Source organism: Sarcophilus harrisii, chromosome 2 (genome assembly GCF_902635505.1).
Source record: "Sarcophilus harrisii chromosome 2, mSarHar1.11, whole genome shotgun sequence".
NCBI lineage: Eukaryota > Metazoa > Chordata > Mammalia > Dasyuromorphia > Dasyuridae > Sarcophilus > Sarcophilus harrisii.
In genome coordinates this window covers 44642386-44662808 of record NC_045427.1, presented here as the reverse complement: position 1 = coordinate 44662808, position 20423 = coordinate 44642386, and the positions used below count along the sequence as shown (strand labels likewise).

The window sequence follows — 20423 nt, the reverse complement described above, 5'->3', positions numbered from 1 at the left end:
GCTTAGGGTGGGAGTCATAAATAGTGTGTGATATTCTGTCTTGTCTTTCTTGTATTTGAAGTTTCTATGGCTCTTAGGTGGGAATTTCCTCAAGTAAGGAAAACCACTTGGGGCCATTCTAAAGCAGACATTAGAGCTCCAAAGATCCATTTGGAAAGGAAGTTTTGAGACCTTAATAAAAATTAAGTGTCTAAGCATCCATAAATCCAAATCAATGGAAACTTGAATTTATTATAAGTTCTCAAAACTTCCAAATGGGTTTTTGGGGCTCTGCTTTCTCACCACATGGGATTCCAATTTGATATAATCTTATTCAAAACAGTATTGAATAGCCATTTATGATTTTGGTTCTTAGATAGAGCTGATCTTGGTCCTCTTTCAATTTCAATTGATAGGTATGGACTATTAAAAAAGCTCCTTAATGGAATTTCATTTGAAAGATCTCCAATTGTTGTTATTGTGTTGCCCTTTGTTCTTGAAGAGAACCAGTAACATCCTGAACATGTCTTGATTTACCAGTGAGTTGGATTTGAGTGAGAAAGAGCTGTAGTGCTTGGATTTAAAATAAAATTTCCCAAAGAAGCTGGAGGTAGAGCTACTGGAATTAATTTTCACAGAACTAGTAATGTGTGGAATGGAGAGATAAAGTGAAGAACTTAGAGGAATGTTTTAATTCTTTTTCTGTATTTTATTTTCATTATTTCTGTGTTTCCCTTATGACCTGTATAACATGTGTAGGCTCATCTTTACTTGAGTTGTGGCCAGCTAGAAACATATTTACTTAACCTGAGCTGATGACATTTATTGGTATTTGACATTTATCTATATTTAGTCTATTAGCTTGACCTCTATCTGCTTGATTAAGCCTGAAGGCCTGATTTTCTGTTTCCTAGAAATTAGGAGATTTGGGGAAACAGAAACCTTCCATTCCAATCTCCCCAAATAGCAACAACCAATTAGATGCTTCCCCTTCCCCTTCTCAATGCTCTCTTACTTGTGATGTAATCTCTTGTATAAAAGCTATGTATCTTTACTACTTCTTTAGACCTCCTACCGCAAGCTTTCTCTTTCTTCTCTCATGATGGGAGGGCTCATTCTGGGGAGGTTTTCAATAAACAACTTTTCTGCCTTCTACTGAGTGATCTCTGAGTCGTAATTTTTTTTTTCTATTTCTTTTCTTTTCTTTTTTATTATAGTAACTTTTTATTGACAGAATCCATGCCTGGGTAATTTTTTTTTACAACATTATCCCTTGCACTCACTTCTGTTCCGAGTCATTTTGGGTAAGGGTCTTTTTCATCCCTCACAGTAACAAGTTTAACAAAGGAAAATAAGCCTTTTTTTTTTTTTTTTTTGTAAACTCATTTACACAATTTCATCATGGACTAAGCTATGAATTTTTTCCCCAGCATCTCTGTGCATCTCTGTTGCACTCTATTGCATCTCTCTTGAATTTTTCATTTTAAAAATCATTTATGTCATAGCCAACAGCATAATAACATCTAACATTTATGTAACTACGCGGCAGGCGCATTTGTGTTTTGCAATGATCTCCTTTGGACTTGCAGGCATTTTTATTATTATTCTCATTTTCTAGACGGGTATAATTAGTGGAGTCGGGGGCTAGATTTGCACTCAGCTCTTCCTGGCTCGGGGTTCCTCGCTCTATCCATCTCGCTATGTCTTGCTGCTAGATGCAAACCACGTGGGGTAAGAGGGCTATCTTATCCGGACTACATGCTCCCCATCTAACACAAAAGCTTTCAGCAAGTAGAAATCTTCTTTTAATTGAATTAAACTTCCAGAGAATGCTGCACATAGGAGGAAGAAGCCAGGAAACAGTGGGCTGGCTGAAGCCCTCACTTCTCTTCCCCTTTCCTCCTCCCCCTCCTCTTCTCCCTTCCTCCTCCCCTCCTCCTTCCCTCCTCCTCTGCTGCCTGCCCCTCCTCCTGCAAAGGCACAGAGCAGTGATTGACAGCTTCCTCCTTCCAGGGGCGTGGCCGAGCGACTCCCCCTCTTTCCTCCTCTTCCCCTGTAGGTTAAAATAGGCGCCTGAGATTGTCAAATTCCAACCCTTTCTTGGCCCCGCCCCCAAACCACCCTCGCTGCCTCACTCAACATGGCGCCGGCGTGCAGCCTTTACGTAGACTAGCGCGGAGCATGCTGGGAGTCCGCGCGCCGCGGCAGTGATGGCGGCCGCCGGGGCTCGTGAGCCTGTGGCGCTTGAGCGCATCGTGGGAGCTCTGAAGCTGCTGCTAAGCCCCGGAGGTACGAGGGCCACGCGGAGCCTCTCTGGCTCCCAAGCCAGGCCGTTTATCCCCTCTGCCCGCTCCTCCCTTCCCCGAGCCCCGCCGTCCTCCCCTCCCGCCTGGCTGGACGGTAGCTGCGGGCCGGCATCCCCGAGGGCCTCTGTTCAGAGTCGCCCCCTCGCGGACCGAGGATCGCCCGTAGTCCGAGAGAGCCAGGCAGGAGCCGAGTTCAAATCCCGCCTGTCAATCATCACGTATAAGTGTTTCCCCGCGGCGCGCTTCGGTTTGCTTTTATCTCCAGTGCCTGCCCCCAGTAGGAGCTTAATAATGACCGCTTAATACATCTTTGTTGAATTAAGACCAGTCTGTAGTACGGGGGGAGGGTTAGCGAGGGGCAGTTGCTGGAGATGAGTGTGGACGGTTAGATCGGATAGAAACATGCCCGCGTAAATGTCAAGTTATTATCATTAATTATCAACAAAATTATTAATTATTATTATAATTATTTATTAACAAAATTATTAATTACCATAATTAATTATCATCAAATTATTAATTATTATAATTAATCATCAACAAAATTATTAATTACCATAATTAATTATCAACAAAATTATTAATTATCATAATTAATTATCAACAAAATTATTAATTATCATGATTAATTATCAACAAAATTATTAATTATCATGATTAATTATCAACAAAATTATTAATTATTATAATTATTTATCAACAGACTTGTTAATTATTATAATTAATTATTAACAAAATTATTAATTATCATAATTAATTATTAACAAAATTATTAATTATCATAATTAATTAGTAATAATAATAATGACGCCCGTAGGCGGTGGGGAGCCATTGAGGGTGTTTGAAGAGAAAAGCAGTGTTCTGGGAAGCTCTGACCAGTAGTTTGGCGTGTAGTAACTAAGCATCCGATACTGTGCGTTCTACCCGCACACAGAACAGTCATTCAGCTTCTCGGCGCTTTAAGCTAATGACGTCAGGCGCAGTGTGGAAGGAGGCACATCCCTGCAGACCACGTGTATTACATTCACGTCTATTGGATTTCTTAAATATTTCCTAATTACATTTCCATCTGGGTCTGGGAGTGTTATAAGGGACCTCCAGGCGGCGATTCTCTAGGCTACTCTTGCTGATCCCAGATAGTGAAGAGAATTTTCCCTGTGTCACCAAAATCATGGGTCCTACCCCCAAAAAGGATTTTATGGTATTTTGGAAATAACAGAGACTTAGGGCATTGGGCAAGTGCCATCCCTGAAACTTGGCTAATTTTGTGACTTTGGGTAAGTTTCTCAAACTGCTTTGGCTTTAGTCTCCTCATCTTTAAAACAGATGTTGGATGAGATGATCTCTGAGGTTCTTTCTAGCTCTTCATCTTGACTCCGTTGAGATCAGATGGGAAATGATTTCAGTTTTCCATGTTTGAAGCCTTAATAGAGTAGGGAGAGTGGGAATAGAAAGAAAAGGGACAGTCAGGAAAATGATTGAGAAGGAATGATGCTATTAATTTCCTCTTGAGTTGATAGTTACAGGTTTTTAGGGTTGGAAGGGACTTTAGAAATATAGTTGCAGCCACGAGATCTCCAAAGGAAAGAGTTTATATAGACCAAAGCGAATTGGTCGGTACAGAACCTTGGGCTTTGCCCACTTCCGGAGAATGGGACTAGGAATGGTGGTGGTGTTGTAAAAGACAAAAGGAATAGTCAGAGGAGTAGGGGAGTGGAGTTTTCGTTTTATTCACTGTTTCAATCTTGTTCCACGCCCTGTGACCATTTTGGGTTTTCTTGGCAGAGGTTACTGGAAAGGTTTATCATTTTCTTCCCCAGCTCTTTCTACAGATGAGGAAACTGAGGCAAGGGGGTTTAAGTGACCTGCCCAGTGTCACACGACTAGTGTCTAAGCCAGATTTGAATTCAAGATGAACGTTCCTAACTCTGAGCCTAGCACTCTATCCTTTCTACCACCTAGCTACCTCAGTTGGGGGTGGGAGAAAGGCCCTTCTGCAAAGTTGGCTAGGGGCTTTGAATATAAAGACAAAGCCTAAACCATTCCTGTTCTCAAGCAGCTTAACATTCTAGTAGAGATTCAGCTTCATCTTAGGGTTCTCTTTCTTTTCCGCTTTACATGACTCTCATATATAAAAGCAAATATAAAAAGCTGTTATGCTAAAAGAATTGGTTTCTCTAGATTGTGTTAAGTGGAATCTAAAGATGTTCAAGCATTTCAAATGTGGCATTTTGTGAAAATCTGAGATGTTTGTGTAATGATCTTCCCAAGAAGCTCCAAAGTAAATAGCAATTTACCCCCAATTTGGATATCATTCTTTTTTATAATTATATTTTATTTATTTTTAACATTCATTTATTTTTGTCTCGATTACATGTAAACAAAATTTTTTAACATTTGTTTTTAAAATTTTTGAGTTCCAAATCCTCTTCCTTCCTCACTCCTCCCCCTTTCCCTGAATAGGCAAGCAATTTGATATAGATGATACATGTGTAGTCATGCAAAACATTTCCAAATTGTCCATGTTGTAAAAGAAAATGCATACCTAAAAAACCCCCATGAATAATAAAGTTTTAAAAGAATATGCTTCAATATGCATTCAAACTCTGTCACTTCTTTCTCTGGAGGTAGAAAAACTCTATGGAATTATCTTGCATCATTATATTGATCAGAGTAGCCAGGTCTTTTACAGTTGGTCATTGTACAATATTGCTGTTTCTGTGTATGATGTTCTCCTGTTTGATTTTGTCAAAATATTTAAGAGATACCCTGTTTCCCAGAGCTAAGCCCTAGGGAGTAGACCGTGTCCTGAGCTTGACATAACAGTAATCCTTTGCACTCAGAATGACATCACCCTCTGGCAAAGTGTGTTGCTTGGGCCAGCGCCAGGTGTTCCCTGAGGAATTTAGCTCCCTCTATTTTCCAGCTCTGCCCATTGCATATTCACTATTCCTATTCCTAGTCACTGAGAGGTATTACCCTCCTGTTTCTGTCACAACTCTCTGATTCTGTGCCCCTCAGGGTGGGCATGATCCCCAAGACTTGAGATTATATTGTTCTCACAGGGCCTGTGGGAACAGTAACACGAGACCTAAAAATGATTATGTCATAATCCTGCCCACTTATGGTCTTATATAGACCTGCCTTTGGTCTAACATGTTAATCCCTCCTTGTTAGAAGGGAGGGGGGTTTCTGTTTGTAACCATCATTTTCCTCATTCTGGAATGAATTAAACTTCTGTTGTGTCCTGACTCTCCTGCCTCTGTCCCGCTCTGTTTGATTGGGCCGAATGGCTAGAGTCTGGTGGACATGCTCATTTCACTTTGCATCAGTTTGTGTAAGTCTTCCCAGATTTTTATGTGCCCTCCTTGCCTTTCTTGTATCATGATAACAGTCATATAACACAACTAGTTTAGCCTTTCCCCAGTGAATAGACATTTCCAATTTCCAGTTCTTTAACTACAAAAAGAATGGCTCTAAATATTTTTGTACATATATTGGGCCTCTTTCTTTCTTTCTTTCTTTCTTTCTTTCTTTCTTTCTTTCTTTCTTTCTTTCTTTCTTTCTTTCTTTCTTTCTTTCTTTCTTTCTCTTTCTTTCTTTCTTTCTCTTTCTTTCTTTCTTTCTTTCTTTTCTCTGAAACAAACCTAATAGTGGTATTGCTGAGTCTAGGGTATGCACGGTTTTATAGCCCTTTGGCAAAGTTCCAAATTGCTTTACAAAATGGTTGGATCGATTTGCAACTCTACTAACAGTACTTCCCCCTCCCCTTTCTCATCCATCATTTGTCATTTTCTTTTTCTGTCATATTAACCAATCTGATAGATATGAAGTAGCACCTCAGTTATTTTAATTTGCATTTCTCTAATCAATAGTGATTTTAAATATTTTTTCATATAACTATAGCTGACTTTAATTTTTTCTCCTTAAAATTTCCTGTTCATGTCTTTTGACCATTTGCCAATTGAGAAATGATTCATATTTTTATAAATTTCATTCAGTTTTCTATATATGTGAGAAATGAGGCTTTTTTGTAACCTCCCCCTTCCCCAGTTTCCTCTTTCCCCTCTAATCTTAGCTTCCTTGATTTTATTTGTGCAAAAATTTTTTAACATTCATTTTTCAGTCAATAAAACCTTTATTTTGTTATTTTTTTAAAATAATAGCTTTTTATTTTAAAAACATATAGTGTTCAACATTCACCCTTGCATAACCTTATGTTCCAAATTTTTCTTCCTCCCTTCCCTCTACCTCTTCCCCTAACAGCAAGTAATCCAATATATTAACATTTATTTTTGAAAATTTTGATATCTAAATTCTTTGCCTTCAGTTCCTCCCTCTCCCATTCAGGAGGCAAATATGATTATAAATTATACATGTGAAGTCTTGTAAAACATTTCCATTTTAGTCATGTTAAAAAAAGACAAGAAAAATAAAGTGAAAAAAGCATGCTTTAATCTGTATTCAGAGTTCATTAGTTCTCTTTGGAAGTAAATAGCATTTTTCACCAGGGGTCCTTTTGAATTGTCTTTAACCATTGTAATGATCAGAACAGCTAAGTCTTTCAGTGTTGATCATGGTGACAATGTTACTGTTCTTGTATACAATGTTTTCCTGGTTCTGCTTGCTTTGCATCATGTTCATGTCGATCTTACCAGTTTTTTCTGAAGGTATTCCCTGCATTATTTTTTATATTAGCTCTCATTTTTAATTGTCTTATAATGGTATCCTACTTTATCTACAAATAATAATATTCCATAACCGTTCCTAACTTTGTGAGTTTTTGTTCTTCACCCAACCCCACCAGGAAATATATATATATATATATATATATATATATATATATATATATACACATATATATTTTTTTACTTTGCACTTATCATCTCCTCCAGCTCTATTTTATTGTGGGCTAGAGCAAATCATTTTATATTTCTGGGCTTCAGTTGCCTTCTTTGTAGAATGACATACCTGAACAATATAGCTTCTAAGGTTCTTTCCAGATCTTTAGTCTTCAAGATAAAGGTAAAAGGTAAAATTGCTACTCATTAAAGTAATACCTGTGCTTATCCTCAACCAGATTTTTCACTTCCCTTAACCAGCAGAGGGCAGAAGAACCCATTTTAATGCTGAGTTTTCTGACAAACCATGAAAAACTTTTAGTTTAAAATTTTTTTTTAAATTTTAGTGCAGTTAAATTAGGCCCCTTGTACCCAACATCTTCCTAATCTTAGGCCTTATAAATAGTAATGTTTGTATATTTCTTTTACAGGTCTACAATTTAAGTTTCCAAAGTTTCTTATGCTTAAAAAGCAACCTTCTGCTCTATGGTTAATAATTTTTTTTCATTTTTTTACTGCTTCATGTCTAATTTTCCTCTCTCTCCTTCGTCTTTTAAAGGATCTGGTTCCAGTTCCCTTCAGATCACAAAACATGATGTTCTGTTGGATACTTTAAAATCTAACTTGTCAGCTTTGGATAAAAAGTTTGAGGAAGATCCTCAGTGGAAGGAACTGAAGAGCTTGCGAGATGAAATTGCCGGGAGGGCAGAATGGTTGCAGAACTCTGTGGATGTCACCTGGAGTTTTACTTCTCAGCTCTTGGTTTTACTCTTGTGTCTAAAACAAAGCATGGTCCTGCTGGCCGCTAATTTCCAGCCATCCCAGCCAAATCCCAGAACTGCAGAAGCCGCTCCTGCCTTAAGTCCTGATACACTTAGTGTCTGTCAGCAGAAAACCGTTCAGTCGGCTTTGCAGTTTGTGGTAACCTTGGGCATCTGCCCCTTCCTTTTGACTGGTGTTGGAATACCCTTGCGATGTCGGACAGAGTTCGGTGCTGTTATTCAAGATGTCGTCTCCTTTGCTGCTACCCCCACCACGATTCATAGACTCTACACAACCTGCATGGTACTGCTGGATATTGCAAAACACGTGTCTCTGGGGAGTCTGATTCTAAGTCGCCACTTTGGAGACATTGCAGCGGGGCTCTGCCAGCTAGGGTTCTGCCCCATGAAAAGAAAAGATGAACCAGCAAAACCTGGGAGAGAAGTGAGTATATAAAGAACGTGGGGGGCAAGGTGAGGGAGGTTATGAATAGTACCACCATGGTACTCAGCCCAACTACGTCCTTACCAGCAGGTCTGGGAATGTTTCTGAGAGGTAGACTAGCCATGGCTAGCATTCTCAGACTTGTACAAGTAAACCCTATGGAGGGGGACATGTGCTTATAATACTGATTGAGCCCCACAATGTGCTTCCAGTTTTTACAAATTAGTCACAATGATGGCATTAAACTCTTAATTATAAAACATTAAATGAGAAGGCAACATCAAGGAAAATCTTAATGTAACATTTACTAAATAGAATAAATATAAATATTAATTGAATATCAATTGATCAATAATCAAATAAGAAGAAATTATTGAAGAAAATCAATAATCAAAACATAACATGATGGACTTGAGTCACATTTTGTTTCTAGGCTAAAGAGTGGATACAAACTTAAAGAAATGTAGCACTGAGATACATGAGTAGAGAAGTCCGTGTGGCTTTGGGTAGCTTATGACTGGATTGGCTATCTGTTATCTTAGTCCTTCTGCTGGGGACAGCCACCTCTCTGTAACCCCTGGGCAGCTGAAACAGCACCAAGCTTTTTTAGCTCTCAGGAGCATTAAGCCTGGCTTCTGCAGAGGTTCCCAGTTTGCTACCCTGGCGTAGTATGGAGGCGGTAGGAAGTTCTTTAAGCAAAAAGTAGTTCCTTTCAAACCTGGACTCTCCAGGGACCTGTTGTCTCTGGACTTTGTGGTACTTTCTCTTCTCCCCAGTTCAGAATGGAGCTAAGGAACAAGTTCCACCTTTCTTTATCCAACTCTTCAATTTGCATCAGGACGCTGCTTTCTCTCATCAGCTCCCAGCCTCAAAAGTCTGTCTCTCATCAACTGTTCTCATCTGTGTTCGGCTTCTGTCAGCTTCACAGATCCACTGGACAATGTCATCTTCTATCTTCCAGCTTCTATTGTCTTGCTTCTATGATCAACTTCTCTTGTGGCTTCTCAGGTTTCTCATCTCTCTAGATTAGGTTGGAAACACAAGATCCATAGTTCTGTCAGTCAGGACACAAACAGTGAATATACAGTAGTTCCATAATCCTAAAATAGCCTTTTGAATCATTTCCAAGTCCTAAAAACAGCCCTATGTGAATTAACTACTGGGACCACCATCTTACAGCCACTTAGTACTTTGGCTATGAGGAATGTGCTTACACCTGGATCCAGAAACCTCTTTATCTTTCCTTAAAAACAATCTGAAGAGCAATTTTCCTTTCAGGTCTTTTTTGAGAATTCTCTTATTCTTCTCAAGCTCCTTTCTCAGTTTCTCACCCAAATGACCTGTCCTTTTTTTTTCTTTCTTTCTTTCTTTTTTTTTTTTAAACTATTTCAATAAATAAAATGTCCACAAGAGAAAGAAGTATCTCACATGGATAATAAATTAAAGAACTAGAATCATTTTAAAGTACATCTTCTGGAGTAAGGACCATTAATGTCTTATAAAATCTTAGAGCTGTGGCTCAGGCATACTGCTCTGAAAATTGAAAACAAAATAAGACACTTAAGAGAAATGGATCCTCTTACAGAAGTTTTCAGATATTATTTGTTGACTCTTTATGAACTGAAAGATCACATCTTTCTATTAGGCCCTAGTTAGTGATGGGAAAGTTGTCTTTTATCATTTTGATGACACAGTGGTGGAGTGACTAGTGCAGGATATTCTTTGGAATCTTCTAGTTTCTATTAACCGATCAGCAAATGCTCATTCATCCTTAATGTTCCACATACTTAATACTGCTTCAGGTGTCATGAGGAATAAAGAAATAGCATAGTTTATTCTCAAATAGCTTACAATATTATATTACATATACAATAGGCTATATACACAAATACATACATACATGCACACATACATTGCCATCTTTTTTTTTTATTATTGAAATTTTTAAACCTGTTTTTAATGTGTTCTTAAAGATTCTATTATTCCTGTACAGGACTTTAAACTTATTTAAAGTTTAAATGTATATAACATTAACTCAATTTATAGTATGTTTTAAGGCTTATAGAGTGCTTTACAAAGTTTATCTCATTTGATCCTTATAAATAATCTTCATTTTATATCTGGGGAAACAAAATTAGGTTAAATTACTTGCCAAAGGTCATACAACTAGTCAAATATTAAGGCTGAATTTGAACTTGATTTTGACTCAAAGTCCAGCACCTCATGGCTGTGTGAAGTCTGAAAAATTTAAAAGCAGGAGTAGAGACTCAGGCAGCATTCTTCTTCTTCTTAGGCATTTAGCTAAGAAACATTTCCATCATAAAATTGCCTTTTAGTAAGTCATTCCATTATTATTAGTTATTACTTCTGACAATGACCATTACTGACTCTGTCTAATTAAAGTCTGTGTTTAGTTCCTTGGCAGCTAATTCTGAAAATCCTGCCTGTTCTTCCCAGAGCCTGAAGGACGTCCAGTGTCAGGCCCATAAGGGCCACTGGTCGGCCTGGCACGTATTGGAGAGGAAGGGGCAGGGTGGAGGAAGAGCAGGAGCAGGAGCAGGAGAGAGGGTAGGAAGGGAGGAGCAACTTGTGCCCATGAGGAGGAGGAAAGACTGAGGACAGACCAGCAGGGTTGCTCAGGGGACTCCTCTGTGGCCAGCAGGTCATTATGGCCATGGGGACAGGGAACTGAAACTTACTGCTTGGCCATGTTATGAGGTCAGTAGACCACTAGAGGGAGACAGCACCTTATTGCAGCACCCAGTGGCTGGAGCAGAATGGCTGGCTACTTTGTTGAAAAAACCTTGACTTTTGTTTTTTAGGGTCTGAAGGAAGAAGAGAGGGCCCGAGCAAGAGAAGCCTTGCAGAGCATTTTGGATCAAGTCTACCAGCCCCTGGTTGTTCGGGAGCTGATTCTTCTCCAGGGAGGAGCTCACCAGGTGCTTAGACTGTAGCCTGGGAGAACGGGCTCATGGGCATGTGTGCTGAGATTTTTATCCAATGGGGAATTAATAGGAGATTGCATAATTGCAGTGCTACGTTTAACAATTTATAATTTAGTGAAGATGCCTTACCCTTCAAGGTCACTTGATGGTATTTATTTAACTTGTTCCAACAAAGAGCAAAGGACAGGAAACTTGAAACTAATTAAAATGGAATCTTCTTTTAGATGACTTAGAAAGGTTGTAGATAGGAGAACTTTTCCCCAGGGGAATATCAGGACCATTAAAAAAAAAAAAGACATTATCAAGATTTTTTATTTAAATTGAATTATCACCAAAATGAAATCCTCTGTTTTTACAAAGAGTTATTTTCAAACAATAATTATTTTCTGGAAGCATTTGAGGATAACAGTCTAATGGGGTGTTTGGCTGCATTAAAAATGAATGATTAAAAATGTGCTTCTCATTATGAGCCAAACACTGAGTTTAAAGAAGATCCTGCTAAGCCTGAGATATTTTTCCTTATTGATTTCTGAGCTCCCCAAAATATTCTTTTGTTATATTATTTAATGGAAGGAATTTGTAGTTGATTAGGTCTCTTTATTTTTAGTTCTTAAATATGTTGATATGTTTAGATGAATACAAATTGGAGTGGTAGGCATTTTGCCCAGAGAATGGTTTACTTCTGCATTTGATAATGCTATTGCTCAGTGAAACGAAGGTTCTTTGTTTTATTGAGGATGAAAAATGAGATTACGGATACTGAGAGAGTACCTTAAAAAAATACAAAATTTTAAATGATTTAAAATCCATTTTTCTTGTTTCCACCTCCAAGTGGGAAAAAATTTTAAAATAAAAACTTTTGTAACAAAAAATGCATAGTCTAACAAAACAAATTCTTGCATTTACCATGTCCCAAATTAAAATATATCCCATTTTGTACCTCTCTGCCAGGTGGTGGATAGCATGCTTCATCATTAAGCCACTGGAATTGTGGAGTTTTCTCGTGGATCAGTGCTTTTAAGCCATTTAGATTTGTCTTTATAGTGTTATTGTTATGGAAGGACAGCTACCAATAACCATGGTATAAATTGTTCTCCTCTTTCTTCTCCCTTCACCTTATGTCAGTTCATACTTAGCAGGTTTCTCTGAAATGCTCCTTTTCATCACTTTTTACAGAATCATTATTTTCCATCACACTTACTCACTATAACTTTTTCATTCATTCCTCAGTTGATAAACACCACCTGAGTTTCCAATTCTTTGCTACTTCAAAAAGAGCTGCTACAATATTTTTGCATAATTGAACCCCTTTCCTCTCTGCTCTCTTTGGGGTGTTGGCCGAGTAAGGCCATCAATAAGCCAGAAAATTGATAAAGCTTGGTAACTTTTTGGGCATAGTTCCAAATTGCTTTCCAGAATGGCTAGACCAGTTCACAATTCCCTGAATAGTTCATGAAGGTAATTGTTTTCCCACAGCACTAACAACGTTTATAATTTTCTTTTTTCATCAACTTTGCCAATCTGATAAGTATGAGTTTGAATCTCGGAGTCGCTTTGATTTTCGTTTTCTAATCATTAGTGGTTTAGAATATTTTTATATGGTTATCAATAATTTGGATTTATTCCATAGAAAATTGCCCGTTCATATCGTTTGAGAATAAGAGAAGCTTTCACTAATTTCTATAAAGTGTTTTTGTTGTTATTGTTATTGCTTTTTGGATTTTTGAAGAGAATGTCACTTTATTTGATGTATACAAAGTATCTCAAAAGTCTCCATGTGGCTTTTTAAGCCTTTAAACTATTGAGGCTGACATTTGCACAGAGACTTTTGGGACACCTTGTACATCTCCTCTTTCTGTATTAGGATACAATGAAATATTTTCTAAATCTCACTATTATTTTTATGACATTCTAAAGATATATTTTCCCCATTCCTTCAGACGTCCTCAGATACGAAAATGTCAACTAGTGGTCGGGCTCCAGCCTGGCTCCGACGTCTTTGTGGACAGCTGCTTTCAGAAAGGTTGATGAAACCCCATGGCGTTCAGGCTGTAGTCCGGGGCATTCTGGAAGGAGCTGGTGGTAAGAAATCAGATATTTCCACTTTATATTCCTTTTCTTTTGAGTTCATCTGTGGGATAGATCAGCATTTGTCCAAGAGTAAGTGCAAGAAAACTAACTGAAATAATTAGTTTTTGTACTTGGAGGAGGCAGGTTGGGATTTCACCCGGATTTATTGTGTCCCTAACACATATTTACCATCTGTGGGACAAGGAGCAAATCACTTAATCTCCCTGTGTCCCAGGCAGTTTCCCAAGTCTGTAAGTAAGTACATCCTGTCTGTTATTGTAAAGACAATAAAACTTTATTTTAACAACTCTTCTTAGTTTAGGAGTCCAAGAAATAGGCAAAGGGCTTGATAATATATTGCTGATGTCCATTGGTAAAGGTATTTTTTTTTTTTTTACTTTAGGAGTTCTCCACGCTTAGAAAATCATGGTTTGAGGTAAAGACCAAAAATAAAAAAGAGTTCCTATTTTATGGTATTTCATTTTTCTGTTATTAATCTAAAGCAATCATATGTAATCTATTTGGGCACACTTTTGTAGTAGTAATAAATCTGGATTTCATTCTCATCTGTGCTACCTCTAAGGTGTGTTGCTCCAGATAAAGTCACCTAACTTCTCTGAACCTGTTGTGCCACATAATAAAACTTGCCCTGCCTATTTCCCAAAATTGTTGTGAGATCATTTATGTGAAATTAGTATCTAATAAACAGTAGGGTGTAAATATAGAATATTCTTTAAATAATGAGGTTTACCACTCTTGTGGTTCATTTATGTCCAAGTCTCCATGGATCATTTTGGGGACTTCTTGGCAAAGATCCTGCAGGGGTTGGGCTTTTCCCTTTCCAGCTCATTTTGCAGATGAGGAAACTGAGGCAGACAGGATGCAGTGACTGGCCCAGAGTGACATTCACTCAGCACTCCATGTACTGTGGCGCCATCTAACTGCCCATGCTTACTACCGCTGCTCATAAGGTGGAGAGCTGGTGTTGCAAATAGGGGAGAACAGAGGAGAAAGGCTGAGAGGAGAAATGCAGGCAAGCCTGAGAGGTCTCTCCTCCTCCAAGCTCTAGATGGTGCTAGAGAGCCAGCTCTTCAGCTCCTGCAGAAGACAGTCTCTAATCAGCTCTCAGCATCCCTTCTTTCTTCCAGTCTTGTCAGTTCCCTGTATCAACTGCAGACCCTCAGAATTGTTTGTTTTTCTCTGTGTTTCATGCAAATGTCCACCTAAGAAAGGGGCAGCATCTGCCCCTTATACTCACCGAACAATAGGTGAGCAGATATTAATATACAATGCCAAAGCAATTCATTTCACAGACATTCCAGGGCATATTGCCAAAGGAGCTGTGAAATTCTTTATGAAAAAGCACTTTATTTGTACAAGGGTGCTAAATATGACATTACTTTATGACTAAAGAAGCAGTTCTTTTTCAGTTCAGAATCCTGAAGATTCCTATGAGAATGGGGTGAATATTTATATTCTACTAATCTCCTTATTTTTGATGGATAGAAATGAAATACTTTGTTGAGCAAGTAGCTTTTGATGCTTTTTAAAAACTCTCCAGTAATTAAATAAGAGGGAGGTCTTGGGAGTAGCAAGCTGCACTTGACCAAAGTGGGTAGCTGTAAATGGGCTGTTGCTTACCCTGTCGTGCACTGAGGAAGGGTGAGTGGCCGATGAAATAAGAAAAAGTCAGTCTTGGCATGCATTGCATTAGGCAAACAGATTCTACACTTTGATAAATGAACTTCCCTTTGAGCCTCAGAGTCTTTGGTCTTAAGTAAGTTCCTTGAGTTTATTTGATGTTTTCATCTATTGAGTACAGCTGGAGCAGCTGGTGGAGCTGGTGCTGAGGCAGTTGCTGCTGACTGGAGGAAGTGTGACATGGTGGCTAAGATTCTGGCCTCCTGCCCCCAACAGTCCCTTTCCTTAGAAGCTTACTATCAGCAAATCTCCCCTCAGGTAAGTCATGATTACATTTTTACCTCCAGAAGGCCCTCTATTCTTTTCTTGAAAGGAGCTTTTAGCATCCCTATGTATCTTTTGATGGGGCTAGAGGAAAAAGTGGGATAATACTTTAGTCTGTTATGAAGAGGCACTCTCTCTTTGGATTTAAATGGATTCCTTTGGAAGGTTGGCCACTAGTTGAGAACCCACAGTGTGACATATTGAAGGACTGATTAATTTTTCTTTGGGGTTAGAAGATGAAATGGAAGTTGTTATCTTATTCCTGATCTTTTGAATGTAGAGATGAAAATTTCCTTTCACTAGATTGAATGATCATTTTGCATCTGCAGGAGTCTGAAGAGTCATAAAGCACTACAGTGAACTGTTAGTTGGAATTCAAAGCTGTGCTTTTGGGGTGCTCTGTTCTCCAGGGTTACCTTGTACTGAAGAGTATGCTTACAGACAAAATTGAAAAACCTGATGCAAAGTTGTTAAATGCATGAATTATATATACATATGTTTGACAATGAAGATAAAGCTAGCATTTTCTAAACAATGACTAACAACTAAAGTAGCTTGGGTGCTTAAAAATTTATTAATAGTCTCTTTGGGGCATCTCTGGCAGTCAGACAGCCATTGGTTACTCAAAGGCTTTAGTAGCTTGAAGATCTGGAATTTTTCAGTGATTTTTCTGATGTCTCTCTTTTTTCCTTTTCAGATTCTAGATTTATTGCACATTCAGGATAAATTGGTAGCCCGGCAGTTTCAGAGAGTTGCCACCACAACCTTCTTGACCATGACAAGAGAACACCCTCAATTGGCTAAAAAACACTTGATTCAGCCAATGTTAGAGCCAATTCATCGCTGTTCAAGCATGGCAGGTAAAGGACCGATGAAGTTGGAATTACCAGCCAGAAGAAAATTACCTGTTATTTCTATTTCAACTATAGCGTAGAACCTTGGGAGTTATCCTTCACCACTTGCTTTTTTTTTGGATAAAATACTTTTTTGGATACTTTAAAAAAAAATGCTGTCAGTTCCCACTGCCTTCTTCCAAATAGAATTATTATTTGTTATGAGAAAGTAGAGTGAAGCAGAGTAATGAAACACATTGACCTTGTCTGTCTTTCTGTGAAGAGGAAGGAAGGCACATTTATTTGTTTATTTATTACTTATCATAATTTATATAAATATACATATACTTTAAGCATTCTTAATAGTATTTTATTTTTTTCCAATTAAAAATGTAAAGATAGTTTTCAAAATTCATTTTTGTAAGATTTTGACACAAATTTTTCTCTTTTCTTTCCTTTTTTCCCTCATCCTCATGACAGTAAGCCTGTCTGACATAGGTGTACAGTCATGTTAAACATTGGAAAGCACATTTAATCATCAGTCCTCTATGATCACAGCTGGTCACTACATTGATTAGAGCTCCAATCATTTTTGTTCCTTGCATTACTTTGTTCATTGTGTAAATTATTATGCTTTTTCTTACATCTTTCTGTTTACACTGCTTCCTAAGTTTATCTAAATTCTTCATATTTATCATTCCTTAAAGAAAAAGAAGACTCCATCAATTTTGCCTCTTACTTTTTTTTTGGGGGGGGTCACTTTCTTAATTTTTTCCCACTTGGTTACTACATAAAGTGCTGCTCTGAATACTTATCAATATTACAGGATCTTTCCTCTGTATTTGGCTTCTTTGGGATAAGTGTTAAGTATTGATATAATACAAGGTAAAAATATGTGTATTGCCAGAACTTTCCATGATAGTTAAGTTTAGCCAATGGCTGAACACAGTAAGAGGTCACATGAATAGAATTTAAAAGATCTTGAGGGAGCTTTGGTGGGAATGTTCGATAGTGGTCTGGAAGTCAGTCAAACATGTAAAATGGAGCTAATTAGGCTTGTCCTACCCCACAGGACTCCTGTGCAGAAAAAGCTTTGTAAACTTTAAAGCACCACTTATATTAGTTATCATGGTGTGGTTCAGGAATGAATGAAATTAATTTTTAAACTCCCCAGGAGTTTTAATGTCCATTTTACATGTTTGATTTCTGTGAAAGGCAGTGTCCTTATGGATAGAGAACAGATTTGGAAACCAAGAAGACTTAGATTCAAAACTCTCCCATAACCCTACAGGAATGCTTCGGGCATCTCCTTAAGACTGGAGGTTGTAGAGAAGGAGCTAAGCTGCACTGATAGAGGAAGCTCCTCCTTCTGTGGCATTACAGGTCCAGCCCAAGTCCTGTCTCTGATCTTGCATGTCTTCCCCAAGTCTGACGCAAGGCATAGAATAAGCTTGCAGAGAACAACAAAATTTATATTAACATACAATTAACCTCTCTCTGTCTTTTTTTTTTTTTTAAGCTATTTCTCCTTGTTCTGGAAGCGATATATAATATAAAAAAAACAAAATTTTAATGAAAAATAGTCAGTTTTTGGTCTATCTTTAAGCCTGGCTGACTCTTGGTGGGCAGACCCCTGTCTGTCCGGCGTCTGTCCTGCTCCTTCCAGAGTCATTCTTATTAGGATGGGAGAGAGCTCAGGTGATTGCAGTTTAACCTCCTTCCTCTTACTTTCTCTCTGTTCTGGATGGGGATCTTTGCTCCACATTTTACTCATCTCACAGAAGCCACGTAAGGCCAAACTAAACTTGGATAGCTAAACAACTTCTTTGGTCTCTCTTTCCTCTTCTGTTCTTTCTGCGGAAGTTTGTTTATTTGCTATTGAATACCCCTTTCAGGGAGAGCTTATCTAAGGAGAGATTGCTCTGCTTAGCTTTAAAAAAGGAACAATTTGACATTTTGGTTGAATGAAAGAGTTTGTTTTACAAAGTCATTTTAGCCTAATAATAATGATCAGTAAACCAGTCATATCATTTTAGCTTAATAATAATGATCAGTAAACCAGTCATTTCTTATTATTGATTAAAGAAATATAATAATTCACAGACATGGGAGATAGTTTTTGAGTGAAAAATGTGAATTATCTTAAAGGACAGTGAAATTCCTAAAATCAACTAAGTGGCACAGTTGATTGAGTGCTGGATCTAAAATTAGGAATACTCATTGTTCTAGGTTCAGCGCGGCCTCTGACACATGCTAGCTGTGTGATCATAGGCAAGTCACTTAAATCCACCTGTCTTAGTTTCTTCATCTGTAAAATGAGCCGGAGAAGAGAGCCATCTAAGTATCTTTGCCAAAAAAAACAAGAAAAATGGAGGCACAGTCAGTCAGACACAACTGAATAACAATAGAAATGTTCTTTTCAGAACCAGAGTCCTAGACTCTTAGTTTTTGTGTTCACATAAGTGAATAGTTCAACAGGCCTATAGGGTGTTTTTAATGACTAAACATTTGTTAGAATAGAGTAAGCTTAGTGACCCAATGACCAAAGGACAGGACTTGACATAAGGAAGAATTGAGTTCAAATCTTGCCTCAGATTCTTACTAGTTTGGGGAGGCCTCAGTTTCTTGATCTGAAAAATGGGAAGAAGAAAAAGAATAACAGTGTCTACATTACAGGCTTGTTGTGAGGAAGCACTTTGCAAACCTTAAAGCATGATATAAATGGTGGCTATGGTTATTATTACTATGACTACCACAGCTTGTGAAATAACTAATTAGTTCAATTGGTTTGAACATTGAGCTAATGAGGCCAGAACTGTCGGTCTGATTTCTCTGTGGCTCATTTAATTTCATTCTTTTCTATAGTCACAGGCCTTGTTTCATGGTCAATGCTTTTGATTACATGGGTGACTAAGAAAAAGTGTAACTTGAGTGATTATCACTTCTAGAAAAGTAAAATACACTTATAAACAGGATTTTATGTAATGTATGCTTTCTTTTTTCAGGAACATGAGGCTGTCAGGTCAGATTTTTTTGAATGCTGTCATTTTGGGGAATGGCAATTATGTAGACTGGCTGATTTTGTCTGCTACTTATCATCTCATTGTTGTAGTAAAGCTTTTTTGGATAAAAGCAGATCCTTTTTGTTATTTTTAAAAATTGGTTTTATTGATATCTTTTGTTTTTTTTCAGTCATTTCTAGATATACTTCTTTCCAGCTCCAAACTCTGCCCCTAGAAATTGAAACCTCCCTTATGACAAAGAATAATATTAAGCAAAAATAATTGATACAGTGATTATATTTGACAGTATATGTCTTATTGATATCTTTTGTTTTAACTTCACTCATTTCTAGCCATATTTCTCTCCACCTCCAAATTCTGCCCTAGGAATTGAAACCTCCCTTATGACAAAGAATAATATTAAGCAAAAATAATTGATACAGTGATTATATTTGACAGTATGTACAACATTTTCTTTTCATAGTCCCATGGGGGTATTTTATTTTATTTGTGTGTGTGTGTGTATATACACACACATATTTAAATAATATATATACTTATTTTTAAACTTCTTACTCTTCCTCAAATTAAAAAAGAAAGAAAAATTTGATCTTTATCAAAAATGAGCATTGTCAGAGCAGAACATATCCATATGATTGCCATCCAAAATATATGTATCATTTTGTACCTTGAATTAACAGGATATAAGTAGCATGCTTTATGATCAGTCTTTATGAAGATAATAATGAGATGGGAGATTTGTAAAGTATTTAGAACAGTGCTTGTCTGTATAATACACATTAAATAAATAATGCCTTTTTCTTCCCTTCCCCCCTTTAAAGTTTTAGTTAGTCATTGCATTGATTAGCATTCCTAAATTTTTTTTTTAAACATCCTTATTATTAGATAAATTGTTGTCCTAGCTCACTTTACTCTTCATCAGTTTCTTTTTTTTACCTTCCCAGGCTTCTCTGAAATCATCTCTTTTGTCATTTCTTATGGTGTGAGTATTATTCCATTATACTTCTACAGCACAATTTTGCTGCATTGTACTTCCCCTTCATTTCTAGTTCTTTAGTAAAAGAATTGCTATAAATATTTGGGTCTTTGGGGCAAAAGATATTTGATCATAATAGTTTTTCAGTTCTTCCTAGTCCAGTTTCCTTTTAGTGTTCTTTATATTGCTGTAACCAATGTGAATATTGTTCTAATTCAGCTCATTTCACTCTGTCTCACTTCATATTCATCCTCGTCTTTCTCTGAATTCTCATATCCT

At 37.5% G+C, this 20423-nt stretch overlaps 1 protein-coding gene across 1 annotated transcript in view; it reads left to right on the top strand.

Moving 5' to 3' along the window:
* The first annotated feature begins 2175 nt into the window (after nucleotides 1-2175).
* Nucleotides 2176-20423, top strand: part of TANGO6 (transport and golgi organization 6 homolog) — a 194107-nt gene continuing 175859 nt past the window's right edge. The window contains exons 1-6 of the mRNA XM_003758529.3: nucleotides 2176-2268; nucleotides 7686-8332; nucleotides 11155-11271; nucleotides 13218-13359; nucleotides 15170-15306; nucleotides 16010-16172. Of these exons, the coding sequence (XP_003758577.1) occupies nucleotides 2190-2268; nucleotides 7686-8332; nucleotides 11155-11271; nucleotides 13218-13359; nucleotides 15170-15306; nucleotides 16010-16172 (1285 nt within the window). The 5' untranslated portion in view covers nucleotides 2176-2189. The remainder of the gene's footprint in view (nucleotides 2269-7685; nucleotides 8333-11154; nucleotides 11272-13217; nucleotides 13360-15169; nucleotides 15307-16009; nucleotides 16173-20423) is intronic.